General features: G+C 44.6%; 1 protein-coding gene across 1 annotated transcript; it reads right to left on the bottom strand.

Annotated features, from left to right (window-relative positions):
* Positions 1 to 517: 517 nt before the first annotated feature.
* On the bottom strand, positions 518 to 15306 carry LOC146970185 (uncharacterized). The gene is made up of 6 exons (XM_085804662.1): positions 15084 to 15306; positions 9081 to 9181; positions 7814 to 7916; positions 5711 to 5872; positions 3445 to 3728; positions 518 to 1049 (listed from the first exon to the last, which is right to left on the bottom strand). Exons 1-6 carry the CDS (start codon positions 15304 to 15306, stop codon positions 561 to 563), a joined length of 1362 nt encoding a protein of 453 aa, XP_085660788.1. The 3' UTR covers positions 518 to 560.
* Positions 15307 to 18276: the final 2970 nt, after the last annotated feature.

Here is an 18276-nt window from a genome sequence, read left to right as displayed (position 1 = left end):
GGATTTAAAACACCTGTGCAAATCAGTTGGTTCAGATCCTGATGAAGACTGTTTTAGTCGAAACGCATTGATCCCTGCAAAATAAAGGATCTTTAACTACACCTCAGAGTGCCTCGGACCCATCAGTTTTGGACTGCCTTTTACTCTTTACCACTATTTGCACCAGGACAGTCTGCTTACTGTGTTTTATCTTCAGTTTTTCCTCAATTGCACCTGAGCGGTTCATCCACCCTCACCCAGGGCAGCACTCACAATTCAAAACAACTCTGTGTGGTAACGTTGTGTTATTATCTCATAGCGTGGTGAATGTGCAGGTCACAACTTGTCCACCAGAGCGTTGTGGAGTTGTTGGATTGTGTATTTGATGAGTTTGATGAGGGAAACCAAGAAATCCCATTAGCCTCCGTAGTGTAGCTCTGAGCAGCTTGCGGCTCTGCTCCGCCGTTCTGAAAATATTAGATTTGCCAAAAATGTTGAACTATCCCTTTAAGAGTTTAAAAAAAAAAAAATTTATATATGAATGATCTGTATAAAATAAAACATGGTTCATGGTTCTGGGCTCAGTGAGCCGTCTTCTGGTGGGACTTGAGGCTGGAGCGCTGCGTGAAGCACTTCCCGCAGAGCGAGCACTGGTAGGGCTTCTCGCCGCTGTGCACGACGGCGTGGCGGATGAGGTTGCACTGCTTGGTGAAGCTGCGGCCGCACTGCAGGCAGCTGAACGGCTTCTCGCCCGTGTGGCTGCGCAGGTGCTCCTTGAGCTGGCTGAAGCGCATGAAGCTCTTGTCGCAGTACGAGCAGCTGAACCGCTTCTCTCTGATGCCGAGGCCCGACGACCGCCACGGCGCCCGCATCCTCCTGGCGTGCAGCAGGCCCAAGCCGCCGCGGACGGAGGAGGATGAGGAGGATGAAGATGAAGCGGCGGTGGCGGCGGGGTTCGGTGCCCTCACCTCCTCCTCCTCCTCCTCCTCCTCCTCTGGGCTCCTCCTCCTCGCAGCAGCAGGTGTGTTGGTTCTGTACTGGTGCTGCCACGGCTGCTGAGGAACGGAGATCTGAATCTGAATTTGAATCTAAATTTATTGGTTTATGGTCTACTTGCCAGCCCATAGGGCCCCATTGTGAACCCGGAAATGTTGAGTACCCCAAAGTTTTATGTTAGAAATAGATAGTATGGGTCCCCAGTATTCAGAAACTGCCGGATGCTAACTTATATATATTGGGCAATTAGCATAACAGACACAATTAGCATAAATTAGCATAATTGCCTATATGGGCAATATTTCAACAAAATTGACCTGGCTGATCTGGGCAATATTGGAGTGGTTTTAGGGGTTATTGATGATGATGAATCCATTTCTGACATTTTCAAAATTCAAAATGTCTGTCTAAACCGGAAGTGACCAGATTTTAAAGGGCAACTTCGGTTTTTTTCAACCTGGGCCCTGTTTTCATATGTTTTTCTGTAGATGTGAGTGATGGATAATATTTTTTTTGAGGTGGCTCCAGTATTGAGCCGGGCAGGCAGCCTGCAGCCCAGCTGATGCTCTTGCATGGGGCAAGTGGCTCCCGTCAAAGTTCGCCGTAAACGAGCATTTTTTTTCAAACTGACAGGCTCAGATAGTTACAATGAATGTCCGACAACATACTAGAAAGGAGAAATTAACGTATTCAGGGTTTTTTCTGGCCAAAATTTGGGTTGAGGCGGCCGCAGGGATACGTATCTCTCCCTCCGGTCAAACGCCCCGTCCTGATCCACATCCACTGCAAGGTAAAGGTGCCGCCAGCTGTAATAGTGTAACATCCGCGTTTTTACAGCTGATTTTAGGATGAAACTCTGAACATAAATAATAAATTACCATGGAGATCTATCCGGGTTAAACAGCCACCTTTGTAGCTGCAGCTCTCCGTCTCCGTCTCCTTCTCTCTCTCTCACGCTCTGTGCCGGTGGGGTGTGTTTACACTCAGCACCAGGTTTGAACGGAGCGGAGTCTATGAACCCCAATGAGCCCCGCCCCCGCAGGTACACAAGCAAGCCGCGCATCAACGGCATCTTGCGGTCTGGCCCGGAGCTGAAATCAAACACACCCCTCCTGCTGCGGTCGAGTTGAACCAGTTGAAAACAGCGCCGCTGAGCTTCCATACCGTAGCCTACATTGAGTTTTAATCAAGATTCCAGCGCAGCGGCAGACAATTTCAGCGAGGCCGTGCCGACCACAGGGTCTGGTATGTTGTCGGACACTCATTGTAACTATCTGAGCCTGTCAATTTGAAAAAAATGCCTGTTTATACCGCGAACTTTGACGGGAGCCACTTGCCCCATGTAAGAGCGTTAGCTGGGCTGCAGGCTGCCTGCCGGGCTCAATACTGCAGCCACCTCAATAAAAGTGTTATCCATCACTCACATATACAGAAAAACATAGGAAAACAGGGCCCAGGTTGAAAAAAACCGAAGTTGCCCTTTAACCGCCAGTGGGCCGATTTTGATGGATTTCAAAATCTGTTTAGACAGCCATTTTGAATTTTGAAAATGTCAGAAATGGATTCAGCATCATCAATAACCCCTAAAACCACACTAATATTGCCCAGATCAGCCAAGTCAATTTTGTTGAAATATTGCCCATATAGGCAATTATGCTAATTAATGCTAATTATGTCTGTTATGCTAATTGCCCAATATATATATATAAGTTAGCATCCGGCAGTTTCTGAATACTGGGGACCCATACTATCTATTTCTAATAGGGCTGTCAAACGATTAATTTTTCTAATCGCGATTAATCGCATTTTTTCCATAGTTAACTCGCGATTAATCTCTATTAAAAATATTATATATGGCGCTTTGGACTTTCAACACTCCAAAGTGTTATAATCTCTAGACAAACAACTTTTAGACCAGACCTAGCAGGCCTACCTAATCATAACACATGACATGATGCATGAAACTCACACAGAATTGAAACGAATTGCATCCAGTGGAAATTGCCCTTTACTTTGCTACTCTGCCTGGCCATGTGCATTTGTTGACAACCGACTCCGTCAAAAAATCAATACATCGCCACGTGCATTTGTTGACAACAAAGCCTCAAAAAATCAATGGATGGAGCTGTGGATATATGTTAGACTGTGTATATTTGTGTAGCAACCAACTTGAAGGTGCCTTACCGCCACCTACTGGACTGGAGGTCCCACACTCCAGTCCTCCAGTCCAGCAGACAGAGGACAAAATGGGCCGCGATTAACCGCGATTAAAAAATTTAATCGCGTTAATTTTTTTAATTAATCTAATCGCGATTAACGCGTTAACTCTGACAGCCCTAATTTCTAACATAAAACTTTGGGGTACTCAACATTTCCGGGTACTCGTTGTTGGCAAGTAGACTATTAAATATACAGAGACAATGCACATTAATGAACATTTCTGTAAACATGCCGGTTTAGCCGAGTTACCTGGTTGATCTGAGACAGAGCGCTGCCGTGTCCGTCCTTCTCCGTCAGCGTCCTGACTCGTCTCTTCGCCCGCGATGCGTTCATCGCCACAACGACGGGATGCGACTTCCCTCCTCCTATGACGTCCATCTCTAACTCTAAATCCAGGCCGAGCTGAGGCGTGAACGCAGCGGGAATCTGCTCGAACTGCGGCCCGGCGAGGGAGCAGCAGCTCTGGTCACGATCATCATCACCGCACAGACCGGACGACCACAGCCGGTCACCGTCTTCTCCTCCTCCTCCTCCTGCTCCTCCTGCTCCTCCTCCTCCTCCTGCTCCTCCTCCTCCTCCTCCTCCTCCTCCCTCATCGGGCTCTTCCTCTTTCTCGTGCTTCACCAGCAGCGACAGCTCGGTCCCAGTTTGGTTGTGTGTGTTGTTCAGAAGCTGCTGCTGCTGCTCCGGCAAAGCGCTGCTGCTGCTGCTGTACCCGTCCGCTAGGGGTGGATGAAAAAATCGATTCACATAAATATTGCGATATCCTTTTTGATGATTTTTTTTCCCAAAAATCGATTAAAAGAATTGAATTTTTTTTTTAATTTTTTGAAATATTGTGCAATGTGCATTTGTTCGCCTTTTTTTTTACATACAGAGAGTACAGGTTTTGAAAAGGGTTTAAAGGGGACATATTCTGCTCATTTCTGCTTCTTGACATGGTACCTTGATGTCTAAAAGTAATGTTAGTAACATGCTTTGGTCAGAAAAACCAACAGATTGAGCACAGCTGGTTTTCTACACACCAGTTTCACAGCCCTGCTCTAAACGGTCGGTTTAGAACAGGGGTACTCAAATACATTTGTCAAAGGGCCAGAATTTTTCTTAACAGACACCTTGGGGGCCGCACATTCAAATAGGCATAGATTGAAATTAAATTAACCTTTTTCGTCTAATAATTTAAATATTTTTATTTTACTTGTAAGCACAAAATTTTTATTTATACACTCCATGGTGTTTAGTATGATATAAAATGAAAAATCTTGACATTATCATATCATCATTTACATATCATGCTGGAGCTTTACACTGCTGACTTGTATCCTCAGACATGCCCTGTGATTTTCAACTTAAATATGACCTGACCATCACGGGACATGTCTGACTCTGTTCTGAGGATACAAGTCATTGGTCCTGAGATGTGTGTTTCTCTTCTATAACACACATTCTACATCTCAGAGGCGACGTCTTTCCACACATGGGCTTCCTTCACCTGTCAAACGAGACAGAGCTCAGTGGGAAACAGTAGGAGAGACACAGGCCGATGGAACCGGGACACAACAGCGGGGGAGAAGCAGGTCGTGCAGCTGTGCACCGCAGATGTGCACGGAAAAACAATTGCGTCTCATCAAATGTGCGCGGCTACGGCTTTTGAGTTGTGAGCGTGCATGACGCGCGGCTACATTGAATGGGTTTGAGCGCGCGCAAAAGACGCTTCATCTGAACGGCCCCCCATGCATGATGCACACACAGTTGAACCAAGACGGCGGTGAAAATCACCCACGGTCTCTGCAGACAGGCAGGGAAAACCCTGCAGTCCAGCCCGCTCCCCAAACACTCACGCATGGTGATTTGGGTTCGTCAGCGTTTCTGTATCCCAGTGCAGCGCCTCACAGGCACACACAAACGCTCCGCACGTGTTTCCATGTCCCAGCGCTTTGACTTACAGGCGCACGGAGCCCGAGAAATACAGTATACAGTAATATGTAAACTAGTAGAACTCAGTCGCGGGTCTGATTGGAAGGTTCGGCGGGCCGGATGCGGCCCGCGGGCCGCCTATTGAGTACCGCTGGTTTAGAAGCGTCGCCCTGGTAGCTGAGGTAACCATGGTAACCATGGGAGCGAGGGCTTGAATATTCACGTCACCCGGCTTGTGATGTAATAAGCCGGGTGAAATTAAAACGGCTTGTTAAGAGACACATTTTCTTACTATGGCAGTTTACAAAATGTTGACGTAGTTGTCAAAACTGACGTTTAAGGAGTGAGGAGGCAAATACACACTAAAGCTATGGAAAAGTGAGTTTTGCATAATATGTCCCCTTTAAGTTCACTTTATACTGCAGTATGTTAGTTTATAGGCCACTACAGTATTTGTGTGCAGATAAATGTTAAAAATGCTAAAGACTAAAAATCGAGAGAATCGGCAATATCGTAGAATTGCAATTTAGATCGAATCACCATCCAAAAAATCGTAGAAGAATCGAATCGGGAGAAAAGCGTATCGTCCCAGCCCTACCGTCCGCCGGGGAAACGAGAGGCTGCTGTTGTTGTTGTTGTTGTTGTCGTTGTTGTTGTGTGTCTGCCGCCGGGCTCTGGGCCGAGAGGTAGCGCTCCACGAAGCTGTCGGGGTGGACGGGCGGCGACGCTCTGAAACACGGCGGCGACTCAGCTGCAGGAACTGAAGGAAAAACAAAAACAAAGAAAAACGGAACACGTGAAGTAAAAGTAAAGTGGAGGTTTTCATGAGAAAATCTCAGATGAGACGTGGGAGAATTGTATTAAAGGGATAGTTCACCCAAAATTCAAATTTCACTCATTATCTCCTCCCCCTCATGTCGACTAAGAGCTGTGAGAATTTTCAGAGTCCTCCGTTCCTTCTCTGAGTTACGGGGGGGTCCGTGCAGCAGTATTTGTCCATATAATGGTTGTCAATGGATACCAACTTTCGTCGTCCAAAAAGACACACCAAAAAACATCCAAATACCTCCATAGTGCTCGTCTGTAATGTCCCTCTTGTATTGAAGCCCCGACATGAGAAATTGTTCAGCCGGTCAGTGAAAATCACGCGAGATTTGCACTGACACAGGAAGAGCAGTGAACTGAGACACTGGGAGCTTCCGCTACAAACAAGCTTAAAATATAGACTTAAAAAAAAACAATTCGGAACAATTTCTCATGTCGGGGCTTCAATACAAGAGGGACATTACAGACGAGCACTATGGAGGTATTTGGATGTTTTTTGGTGTGTCTTTTTGGATGAAGAAAAGTGGTATCCATTGACAACCATCATATGGACAAATACTGCTGCGCGGCCCCCCCCCCCCCCCCCGTAACTCAGAGAAGGAACGGAGGACTCTGAAAATTCTCCCAGCTCTTAGTCGACATGAGGGTGAGTAGATAATGAGTGAAATTGAATTTTGGGTGAACTATCCCTTTAAGATCATCCATGATGCTCAATAGATGCAAGACAAAATCCGATACAACTGGTAGCACACAGTCAAGTGTGTAGGTGAATAAGGAACACTATCCCACCTATTCTTGTCATATCATAAGCTGCAATCATTCTGGGGCTCCTTGTTTGAGTTTTTCACTGAAGCCTTCAATCATCCATGTGAATAATAGTTGTGAGACTTTACGGCTATTTCCCTCTCAACATTGTTAGCCAGAAAGCTGATTTTACAATGCTCTGAAAGGTCTCCTACATTTGAAATGTGGCTGAAGGAGCTGCTGGGGAAAGTATTACACCTGGAGAAAATCAAGTACATTATATCTGCCAAAGAGGGAATCTGTTTTAAAATCTGGCATCCTTGTTTTGCTTTATGTCTAAAAGCTGATCTAGTGCTTTTCTGTCACTGTGCCTTTATCTATTAGTCCAGGCAATTTAGCTCATTTTGGACCCAAAAATAGAACTAATTGGCCCGTTTTTGCTGCTTGCAGCTTTATGGCTTCTTGACCATAAGTCAATTAGTGTTGAGCTCATTTACATATTTAAAATTAATTTTCCAAGAAACTTGAAATACAGAAATGTTACTTTTCATGTATACTTTTATTGTGTGAAGTGTGATTGTGGTAGGAGTAAAAGAAGAAAATAAGCCTATTCAGGTGTATTTTGGGCATATTCCATTAGTGTATGGCTCATTTGCATATTCAAATTCATTTTCCAAGAAACTTGTAATACAAAAAATGTTACTTTTCATGTCTACTTTCATTGTGTAAAGTTTCATTGTGATAGGAGTAAAGGAAAAAAATAGCCCCATTGGGGTGTATTGTTGTCGGCACCATAGACTTTATACAGTAAATAATGATGCGAATTAAACATATTTCCCCAACTAGGATTTCTTAGGACTTTTAGTATGTTGTTCTGGACACCTCAAAGAAATGATATATGGTGAAAAACCTTCTGTTACAATTTGTCTGTTGTAAAACGCTATTTTGCCTGGACTATACAGTATGTCCTGTTTGTCACATGTCCAAAACCTGGACTCTTCTGTGCAGCACTACCAACTATTGTTAATATGTATTATATCTATTTCTTTGTCATTAAAACAATAAAAATAAATACACATACAAAAAAAAGTGGAGGTTCTCATTCAGTGTGTGTTTTTATCATCACACTCACTGGGTTTTTCCTCTGCGTCGTTCCTCCACACGCTGTCGTCCTCCGCACACTCCACTTTGATCTGGATGTGTTGAGCTTCGTTAACAGGCTCCATGTCTGCACACTGCAACACCAGGCTCAGCATTAACACAACACAACACGCACACACTGTAGAGTCAGACAAATTTGTGTATTTGTTTATTTATGCAGCACAAAAGTAATTTACAGCTATTGAAATGATTGATACATTGGTGATTTTCAAGGAAAAAATGGTGAAAAGATGCAAAAATGTTTGATGAATTAGTCCCTCAGCAGAAAATGAAGTCTGTATTTCTGTATTTTATGTGATTAGCAACTGAATATATGTTTTTTTCTTCCTTTTTAATACATTTTTTGGCGGTTTTATTGACTAAATGATGAATTTAAAGGGATAGTTCAACATTTTGGCAAATTGGCCCATTGCCATAATCCCTATAGTCATAGCAGTAGGTTCGTTACCTTTAATTGTCGGTGCAAGCTATTTTTAGAACGGTGGAGCAGAGCAGTGAGCTGCTCAGAGCTACGCTACGGAGGCTCATGGGATTTCTTGGTTTCCCTCATCAAACTCATCAAATACACAATCCAACAACTCCACAACGCTCTGGTGGACAAGTTGTGACCTGCACATTCACCACGCTATGAGATAATAACACAACGTTACCACACAGAGTTGTTTTAGAGGGAAATGCAGAGACTGTTGATGAAAAACTGTCCCTGAAGGCAACGCGCATCAGCGGTTTTGCATGAATTTCCCTCTAAAACAACTCTGTCTGGTAACGTTGTGTTATTATCTCATAGCGTGGTGAATTTGCAGGTCACAACTTGTCCACCAGAGCGTTGTGGAGTTGTTGGATTGTGTGTTTGATGAGTTTGATGAGGGAAACCAAGAAATCCCATAATGAGCCTCTGTAGCGTAGCTCTGAGCAGCTCACGGCTCTGCTCTGCTGTTCTAAAAACAGCTTGCACCGACAATTAAAGGTAACAAACCTACTGCTATGACTATAGGGATTATGGCAATGGGCCAATTTGCCAAAATGTTGAACTATCCCTTTAAAAATGGAAATGATCTTATTCAACCATACTGTGTTTATATTTTCCATTCCCAGGCTCTGGATGGTTTTGGTTAATAAAATAAAACATAGACAGACACATTCATTTCAACCTCTCAGGTGTGGTGATTAATTCACTTTCTGTTGTGATTTATTATAAATACAGAGTAATAATAATAAAGAGTTAGATGAATTCCTACCAGCTGGGGCTGATGGTGAACCTCAGCCTGCACTTGTCTGTCCCAGTCTGTCGCTCTCTCTCTGTTTAAAACCACTTTGACCCAGGGAGGAAACCGTTCACCTGCTGGAGGACAAGACACAACCACTCATCATCATCATCATCATCATCTTCTGCCATATTCAGACGTATCAACTAGGGATGTCACAATTACTTGTTTTCACAATTAATCGCGGTATTAAACGCCACAATTCTTAAATACCGTCACTTTCCAAAAAAGATTATTTTGGAAACATAGAGGCAGATGTGGCACAAAAGTTAAGGTAAATGTAAGAAATACTGGTCAATTTAACGTAACATGGTAGAAATGTAAATGTTAGCGTCTCATTTGTGATAAAAAACAAACAATTAAAATAAACTTAAACATTTGGTATAGATGACAATTAATGATTTGAATATTTAAAACACTTTCCCTGGATGATTAATAATTGGTTACATATGAATAGAAGATAACTTAAAATATTTAGTGTAAAAATTTGTAATGTAATTAAATTTTGACTGTATTTGATTTTACACATTCATATGTTGTGATATTAATTAATGCATAATAATCGTGATAATCGTAATACCGTGATTATTTCTCTGACAGTAATCGTACAAAGAAAATCTATAATCGTGGCATCCCTAGTATCAACAGAGAGGAGGAAGTGAGTCGACCATAAATTGCGGCCGTGATCAGACAATGTGGTCACGTGACTGAAAACACATCTGAGTTTCCTCGGTGCGATTCAGCTCATTCTTTTCGTTCTGATTTTCTTTGTGACTTGTCGCCTCAGGAGAAAAGGATCTCTGAAGGGCGGGGATGGGATGTCTTTATTCACAACACTCAGCTAAAGGTACAAAACAAGCTGTTTTTTTCATATACAAGTTAAGATTTTATGGTAATTTTGATTTATATTATATATTAATTATAAAGTGCTGATGGAGTCTTTTTTTTAATTATTTCAGCCAGAATAGGAACTAAAGATAGATTATCATAACCCACAAATTCTCATAGTTTAAGACTAAATGTGTGGTCAAAGCTTCAATTTGTGCTTTTTCAGTTTTACACCTGCATATCTCTCTCTTTCCTTTTTATGTCTTTCCAAAAAAGACAGGACCAACGAAGGTGCAAAATTAGGGGTGGGAGAAAAAAACGATTCACATAAATATTGCAATATCTTTTTTGACGATTTTTAAATCGATTTTTTTTTTTTCAAAAATCGATTTTTTTTTCTCCAAAAATCGATTTTTTTTTTAAAAAATGTGTTTTTTTTTAATGGTTTTTTTTTTGAATTTTTTTAAATATTGTGCAATGTGCATTTGTTAGCCTTTTTTACATACAGAGAGTACAGGTTTTTAAAAGGGTTTAAGTTCACTTTATAATGGAGTATGTTAATTTATAGGCTCCTACAGTATTTGTGTGCAGATAAATGTTAAAAATGCAGACTAATAATCGAGAGAATCGGCAATATCGTAAAATCGAATCGCCATCCAAAAAATCGTAGAAGAATCAAATCGGGAGAAAAGCATTTCAGTCAGGACCACTTTTGTCAAAATAATCTTTATTTACTTGCACAGTTTTATTTGGCGGTATGATACTGTTCTGGGGCCCCCTGCTCTTCCACGCGCTTGCGTGGAAAGCCTGAGGCAGGAAGAGCACCTTCCTGCCCTTCACGAGCCATCGTGAACGGCATAAGCAGGGAGCGCAGCAGCAAAAGAAAACCCAGACAGAGCAGAGCAACCAACATGAATACAGGAGGAGCTGGGGTGGAGGTGGGTTGCGAAAGTGCCAGCAGCAGAGGAAGCAGGAAGGAGGGTCGGGCGAGAGCAGTTTAAATACCCCGCTCTTAATGCAATTTCCCAATAGGGAGCGGGCACGCAGAGTCAGCTGAGCCATCAGCTGATCTGCGCCGGCGATGACAGCTATGCAGTTAGAGCTTGACGTCGTGGCCTGCCAGAACTAACGCTACGCTCAATATTGTTCCAGCCCTATGCAAAATGTTTATTTACTTCTATAAACTTTAATTGACCAGTGAGGTAAAACTCTGTCCATCTGGGATTTATCTAGAAACACAAGTGAAGTGTACTGTGTGCGTTCAGGTCAGGAAGGTCTTATGGTTCTGATCATATAAAGCTTTTGCTCATAATAAATGCACATTTGTCTTAAATTGGATGTTTGAGGGGTTCACAGACCTCTTTCTCATCTAAGCAGTTAAAGTCACCATGGTAACCTCTGAGGGCAGTATTCAAAATGAGGTCATTAGGACGTGGTGGAGGTTTGTGGTGGTTATCACCTACTTTACTCACACACACACACACACACACACACACACACACACACACACACACACACACACACACACACACACACACACACACACACACACACACACACACACACACACACACACACACACACACACACACAGGTGTAGCTGCAGATTTCAACTGTTACACTTAAAGCAGAAGTAAGCGATATTTTGGTGTTAATCTAAGTCTTAAATAGTTGTATCTTCCGACAGCAATCACTTCTATAGAGTGTTTGGATCGAAACACGGGTCTGTCAGTCACTCTGCTCTGCTCTGAGCCCAGGAGAAAACTTTCCTTGTATCCTACAACCTTTATCCAATGAGGAGTAGGGCTGTCAGAACGAACTTCGCTATTCGAATACAATTCGAATGTTAGTCGAAATGAGAACATTCGAAGGTGGAAACTGACGTTCGAACGTTTTTAACGAGGCAAATTAACGTGGTGCGTCGTGACGTTCAGAGTAGTAGCTACACATGTTGATAAAACAAAATGCAGTTGTTGCTGTGCACAAGGTAAAGCTGCAGCTTCAAATACGAGCAGAGTTTTTTTAATTGCCCGTTCATTCGGCCGCCACGGTGCGCGTATGTGTCCCCACACTACACGCACACCTTTTTTTTTTTTAATCGATAGATCCGCGGACCACTTGTGTGCTGATCACGGATCAGCTGTGATCTGTTGCACCACTACTCTGTGCCCTCCCCGCAGCCCTCGCGAGGAGGGGGGGAGTGGGGGGACGCCGCCCCCGCCCCCGCCTGTGAAGCCGGGTTTCCATCGAATCAACAATCCTTTTTTTTTTTTTTTTTTTTTTTAAATATACCGCAACATATGGTTCACGTCAAGATAAGTTATGTATTTTTGCTATTCAAACTTCCACAGTCCATAGTTCTCTTTGTTTAACACTTCAAGAGACTTTTGGTTAAGTAACCATGGACAGCTCCAATGCAGGATTGTTCTGCGTTCTGCTGTGTCGTTGTCGCCACCGTCATCGTCAAATAAAAAAAAACATATTAAAAATTCTAATGTTAGTCGAATATTTAACATAAGATGGGTTAGAAATTCGAACCTAATTTGGGGGGAAGATTGACAGCCCTAATGAGGAGAGAGAACGGCATAAAGGGGCGGTCCTCTCTGTGTGTGCAGCCAAGGGATGCGCGTGAATGTGGTGACGTAGGGACGAGGGCGGGGACTGCTAACTCCATCTGCTGACAGGAAGTTAGCCAAAACCACCGGATCGCTGACTTCTACTTTAAACATGCAGGATTTCAACATTTTCTTCCACCTTTTTGACATTCTACTACTTTACGCCCTTTAAAAGGCATTCATCTCTCAGCTTACAAGTTATACATTTCAGTTTTAGCGCCGGCCTTTTTCAATATTGCTTCAGCTGTTTCTTCAGCTAATTCAACAATGCTTCAGCAGTGGCGTTCAGCTTTCAGCACTCATGCATTTCCATCTAGTTTTATTTAGACTGAACAGGTTTTTTGTGACGCAGGTTTTTTTAAAAATCTTTTATGTCCCTTTAGGCTCTGAGGTTTCACCAAACCCTGAGGGTTTAGGGTCTGTGGGGGGTGAGACCCTCCAGTCCAGATCCCCAGCAGCAGGACGGAGAGCAGCCATGCACATCACAGAACCCACCCTGGTCACCGTGCCACCACACATCTTCTCCAGCCTGCCGTACCATGTGCTGCAGGGCGCCGGGGGCAACAGCAGGATCATCCACTGTAACAGGGATGAGGATGGAGGGGGAGGAGGGCGGGAAGGCTGAGGGGGAAGAGGTTTAAAGTCCCCCTCCCTCCCTCCCTCCCTCCCTCCCTCCCTCCCTCCCGCGACCCTTTTTGGTTATTTTAAAACATTCTCTGTGGTCTTTAAATTGTGATTATGAAGTTTTTAGCCAAAATCACAAAACCTGAGCCATTTCCCAGGGCTCTCCTTCTGCACAGCAGCAGCAGCTCATTAGCAATGCGCCTCTGGAGGGGGGGCGGAGCCTAAGCTGCTCTGCACCCGCCCAGCCCGCCCGCTTGCTGACAGTTGGACACTGTACTGTTTAGCGTAAAACTGCACACTGGGATTCGATCCCAGACTGGAACATAGTCCTTGCTCACGGTGCAAGCTGCTCTACCAGGTGAACTATAGGACGAATCTCCTGGTTGTTTACATTCTACTTCCGGGTAGAAAACACCTCCTCCTCCTCCTCCTCCTCCTCCTCCTCACCTCTCCTCCTCCTCCTCCTCACCTTCTCCTCCTCCTCGCTCTTCTCACCTCTCCTCCTCCTCCTCACCTCTCCTCCTCCTCCTCCTGCTCCCCCTCACCTCTCCTCCTCCTCCTCACCTCTTCTCCTGGCCTTCCTCACTTCTCCTCCTCCTCACCTCTTCTCCTGGCCTTCCTCACTTCTCCTCCTCCTCCTCCTCCTCCTCCTCACCTCTTCTCCTGGCCTTCCTCACTTCTCCTCCTCCTCCTCCTCACCTCTCCTCCTGCTCCTCACCTCTCCTCCTCCTCCTCACCTCTCCACCTCCTCCTGCTCCCCCTCACCTCCCCTCCTCCTCCTCCTCCTCACCTCTCCTCCTCCTCACTTCTCCTCCTCCTCCTCACCTCTCCTCCTCCTCACCTCTCCTCCTCCTCCTCCTCACCTCTCCACCTCCTCCTGCTCCCCCTCACCTCTCCTCCTCCTCCTCACCTCTCCTCCTCTCCTCCTCCTCACCTCTCCTCCTCCTCCTCCTCCTCACCTCTCCTCCTCCTCCTCACCTCTCCTCCTCCTCCTTACCTCTCCTCCTCCTCCTCCCCTCTCCCCCACCTCCTCCCCCCCCCTCCTCCTCCTCTCCTCCTCCTCCTCACCTCTCCTCCTCCCCTTCACCTCTCCTCCTCCTCCTCTCCTCCTCTTCCTCCTCACCTCTCCTCCTCTTCCTCCTCACCTCTCCTCCTCCTCCTCCTCTCCTCCTCACCTCTCCTCCTCACCTCTCCACCTCCTCCTGCTCCCCCTCACCTCTCCTCCTCCTCCTCACCTCCCCTCCTCCTCCTCCTCACCTCTCCTCCTCCTCACTTCTCCTCCTCCTCACCTCTCCTCCTCCTCCTCCTCACCTCTCCTCCTCTCCTCCTCCTCACCTCTCCTCCTCCTCCTCCTCCTCACCTCTCCTCCTCCTCCTCCTCACCTCTCCTCCCCTCACCTCCCCCCCTCCTCCTCCTCACCTCTCCTCCTCCTCCTTACCTCTCCTCCTCCTCCTCTTCCTCCTCACCTCTTCTCCTCCTCCTCCTCCTCCTCACCTCTCCCCCACCTCCTCCCCCACCTCCTCCTCACCTCTCCTCCTCCTCCTCCTCACCTCTCCTCCTCCTCCTCTCTCCTCCTCTCCTCCTCCTCACCTCTCCTCCTCCTCCTCCTCCTCACCTCTTCTCCTCCTCCTCCTCACCTCTCCTCCTCCTCCTCTCTTCCTCCTCACCTCTCCCCCACCTCCTCCTCACCTCTCCTCCTCCTCACCTCTCCTCCTCCTCCTCTCTCCTCCTCTCCTCCTCCTCACCTCTCCCCCACCTCCTCCCCCACCTCCTCCTCACCTCTCCTCCTCCTCACCTCTCCTCCTCCTCCTCCTCCTCCTCCTCTCCTCTCCCCCACCTCCTCCTCACCTCTCCTCCTCCTCTCCTCCTCCTCACCTCTCCCCCACCTCCTCCCCCACCTCCTCCTCACCTCTCCTCCTGCTGCTCCTCACCCTGCTCCTCCTCAGCTCGGCCTCCATCAGGTCGCACTTGCCCTTCAGCAGGTCGATGTCCCTGCGGCCGCGGCTCAGCTCCAGCCGCAGCGCCGCGCAGCTGTCGTCCACCCGCCGGTTGATCTCGGCCACGGCCGCCTGGGCCAGCACCTCCATGACGGACAGCAGCTGGCCCTGGAAGCCGCTGCAGCTCTCCACCATCTTCACCAGACAGGGAAGGAACCACTTCAACTTCGATTCAAGGCGATTTATTTATCCAGACGTTGATTGATTGATCAATAATGAAATAAAAATCCACCTGTTCATCCACGCCTTGAATGTCTCGGGATAAACGTGTGTGTGTGTGTGCGCACTGCGAGTCACAAATGTCAGCGTGTTGTTGTGTTCATCGTTGTGAGGAAGTGAACCGTTAATTTCTTCCGCGAGTGGCACCAAAGATATTTAATAAATGGAAAGATAGGCTACTCCATGAGAGGCTCCAGTGATAGAAATGGTAGCTAAACACTTCCTGTCTCTCTAAGTGGGCGTGGCCAACCGTCACCCCAACCCAGGGCCGTTGCTAGGAATTCTGGGCCCCCTTAAAGAATACTAAAGTGGGCCCCTCCCCCTAACTTTTCCTTTTTTTTTTCTTAGACTACGTATGTATTATCATTTTTTATTTAGCCTTCTTTGTTTTTATGCTAATGCAGCATTACACTGCAAAAACTCAAGTATCTTACCAAGAATATTTGTCTTATTTCTAGTCAAAATGTCATTTCTAGTCAAAACAAATCTCATTATACTTAAAATAAGACACATCATATTAAAAGTAGCTTGTTTTTAGACACTTTTTACTTCTTGCAAGCAGATTTTCACTTGGAATAAGTAGAAAAAATCTGGAGCAAGTTTTTCTTCCTAATTACAAGCACAAAAAACTTACTTTCACTGGCAGATTTTTCGACTTATTGTGAATTTAAGTGAAAATGATCTAAAAACAAGTTAATTTTTAGGTAATGAGTCTTATTTTAAGTGGAAAGAGATTAGTTTTGACTAGAAATGAGACATTTGGACAAGAAACAAGACAAATATTCTTGGAAAGATGTTGTACTATATGGTCTTACGCAGAATAAATCAGACTACTGGGGTTTTTTATGGGCCCCACTGGGCGCTGGGCCACCTCGTCTGTGATCGTGTGTGTGGATTTATACAATTTGTAGGTAGACGAAAGTGAGATATTAATGTTTTCTTATGATAACATTAAATATTTACACTACTAACAGTCATATTTAGCATGACAAAAATAATTAAAATCATTTTCACGGGAGTTCGCGGCCGTTTGTTTGACGTTGCCTAGGAGATCTGTGCCAAATCTCGCGAGAGTGTGTCGTAGAGACAGAGACAGGTCTTAAAACAAAGTGGATTTTCTCCTGATCTCTCCGTCTGAAAATTGCCATTTTGGTGTCAAACTGTTCAGAAGAGATGTGGCTTGTGAAAAATGAGTCCAAAATTTACTACAGTGACTGTGGGGAGAAAAGACAGACCATAATCTGTGTTCACGTTCAATTTTCCCATTGGAGTCAATACAGCTGACTCATCATGGAAGCTCTTGGTTTATAAACCGTCTTTGGTGGCACTAAAGGAAGAGAGAGCGGCGCTCGCTTTATAGTACCTCTCCGCTTCACACGGGCGGTGTCTCTCTCTGTCCACTTCCTCCACTTCCTCGCATTTAACACACTGGACTTTGTATATTTACTCAAACTACTTCTGTATCTTCTGCCATGTGAAATAAACGCACATCTAACCGTGTTTGTGTCGTGTTTTTGACGTTAGTTCGTCGTTATTTCCGCCATTTTGGAACGCGCAGGGATCTAAAACGAGGTTACCATGGCAGCGTCTGTTGTACAAGCAGCCACAGGTGACAAGGCGCTACCGTAAATATGGGACAACTTGCGCACTGTCAGAATGAATCATGCTCTATCAGTGTGATGTACTGTAGGCTACTTTCAATCAAATGAAAAGACGGATTATAAATTAATCTAATTATTTTATATCATTTAGTTTATAATTTACAACAGTAGACAGTCATTTATTTGTGTTATGGTGCTTGGAAAATTACCTGCTTGAAACTAGTGCATTAACCCATATAATAAGCCTTTATTAACGCTAAGTGGGGGGATTTGTGTAAAAGAGACAGATATTTACACATAGGTATGACAGATTATGCAGAATAAATTTGATATGACATTGTTCGGTAATGATGTTTACAAAATAGTGAGTTGCCAGGTTGCATAATAAAAACACTCTAATTGATCATTAACCTTCTGGAAAACATGGAGCATTTGGACCAAAATGAACTTCACTGTCACTAGCTAATCTGACAAATCTGACTGTCATTATTAACACATTGTTTCATAAACTCAATCCTCAATTAGCCAAATATACTTATTGTTTACACACAATTTTTGGTACTTGAGACACAATGGCCTCAACATCTAACTCATGCACCAACTCCCTGAACCAAATCTGCTAAACTACAAGCACAATTCCTGCTTTACACTCAATTTGCAGTTCTATAGCCTAACACACTTTTTTCAAAACACTACACACAATTCTCTGCATTTGGCACAATTTTCATGAAGAAAATCTCTTGTTTTCACGAGTAACATACTGTTATTCAATATTCTAAAGTTAGTTTCCCTACTATTCACACTGACTCATCACATGGGTAAACACCTGTCACACAGTTTTACAATTAGCAATCAGAGCTTTAGCAGAAAAGGGCAGCATAACAGGCAGTGATGTCTGACACCAAAAAGAGAGAAACCAAACAGAGAGAGAGGCCACACAACACAAACACACACACACACACACACACACACACACACACACACACACACATAGCAGTGATCATAATGATGATGACAAAAGAAAATGCATTGATCACCAAAATTGCATGTTGATGGAAGGATTTGAATCTAGACTAGAACAAAGTCGACTACAAAGAGTGCTGTTCTACTAGGTGAGCTACATGTTACAGTAGTCTTTCAAAATTGAAATTGTTCGGCTTTAAACCAGCTGACCCCGAGCAACTCTTACTGTAACTGAATCAACAGATTATCATAGCAGGATTACGTAATAACCTTTTTAAAATGGCAAATAACAAACTCATTCTCTGCTTGTTGCAAAAAAACA

The sequence above is a fragment of the Trachurus japonicus genome, chromosome 17 (genome assembly GCF_045865225.1).
Source record: "Trachurus japonicus isolate A0001 chromosome 17, Traja_1.0".
Lineage (NCBI taxonomy): Eukaryota > Metazoa > Chordata > Actinopteri > Carangiformes > Carangidae > Trachurus > Trachurus japonicus.
This window is presented reverse-complemented; position numbering and strand designations above follow the sequence as displayed.

Excerpts from the sequence above, each read along its gene's own strand:
- LOC146970185 (XM_085804662.1), bottom strand. The coding sequence starts at position 15,306 with ATGGTGGAGAGCTGCAGCGGCTTCCAGGGCCAGCTGCTGTCCGTCATG. Across the intron at positions 5,873-7,813 it reads CGACGCAGAGGAAAAACCCA|TTCCTGCAGCTGAGTCGCCG; the intron begins GTGAGTGTGATG and ends TTTTTCCTTCAG. Across the intron at positions 1,050-3,444 it reads CTCTGTCTCAGATCAACCAG|ATCTCCGTTCCTCAGCAGCC; the intron begins GTAACTCGGCTA and ends ATTCAGATTCAG.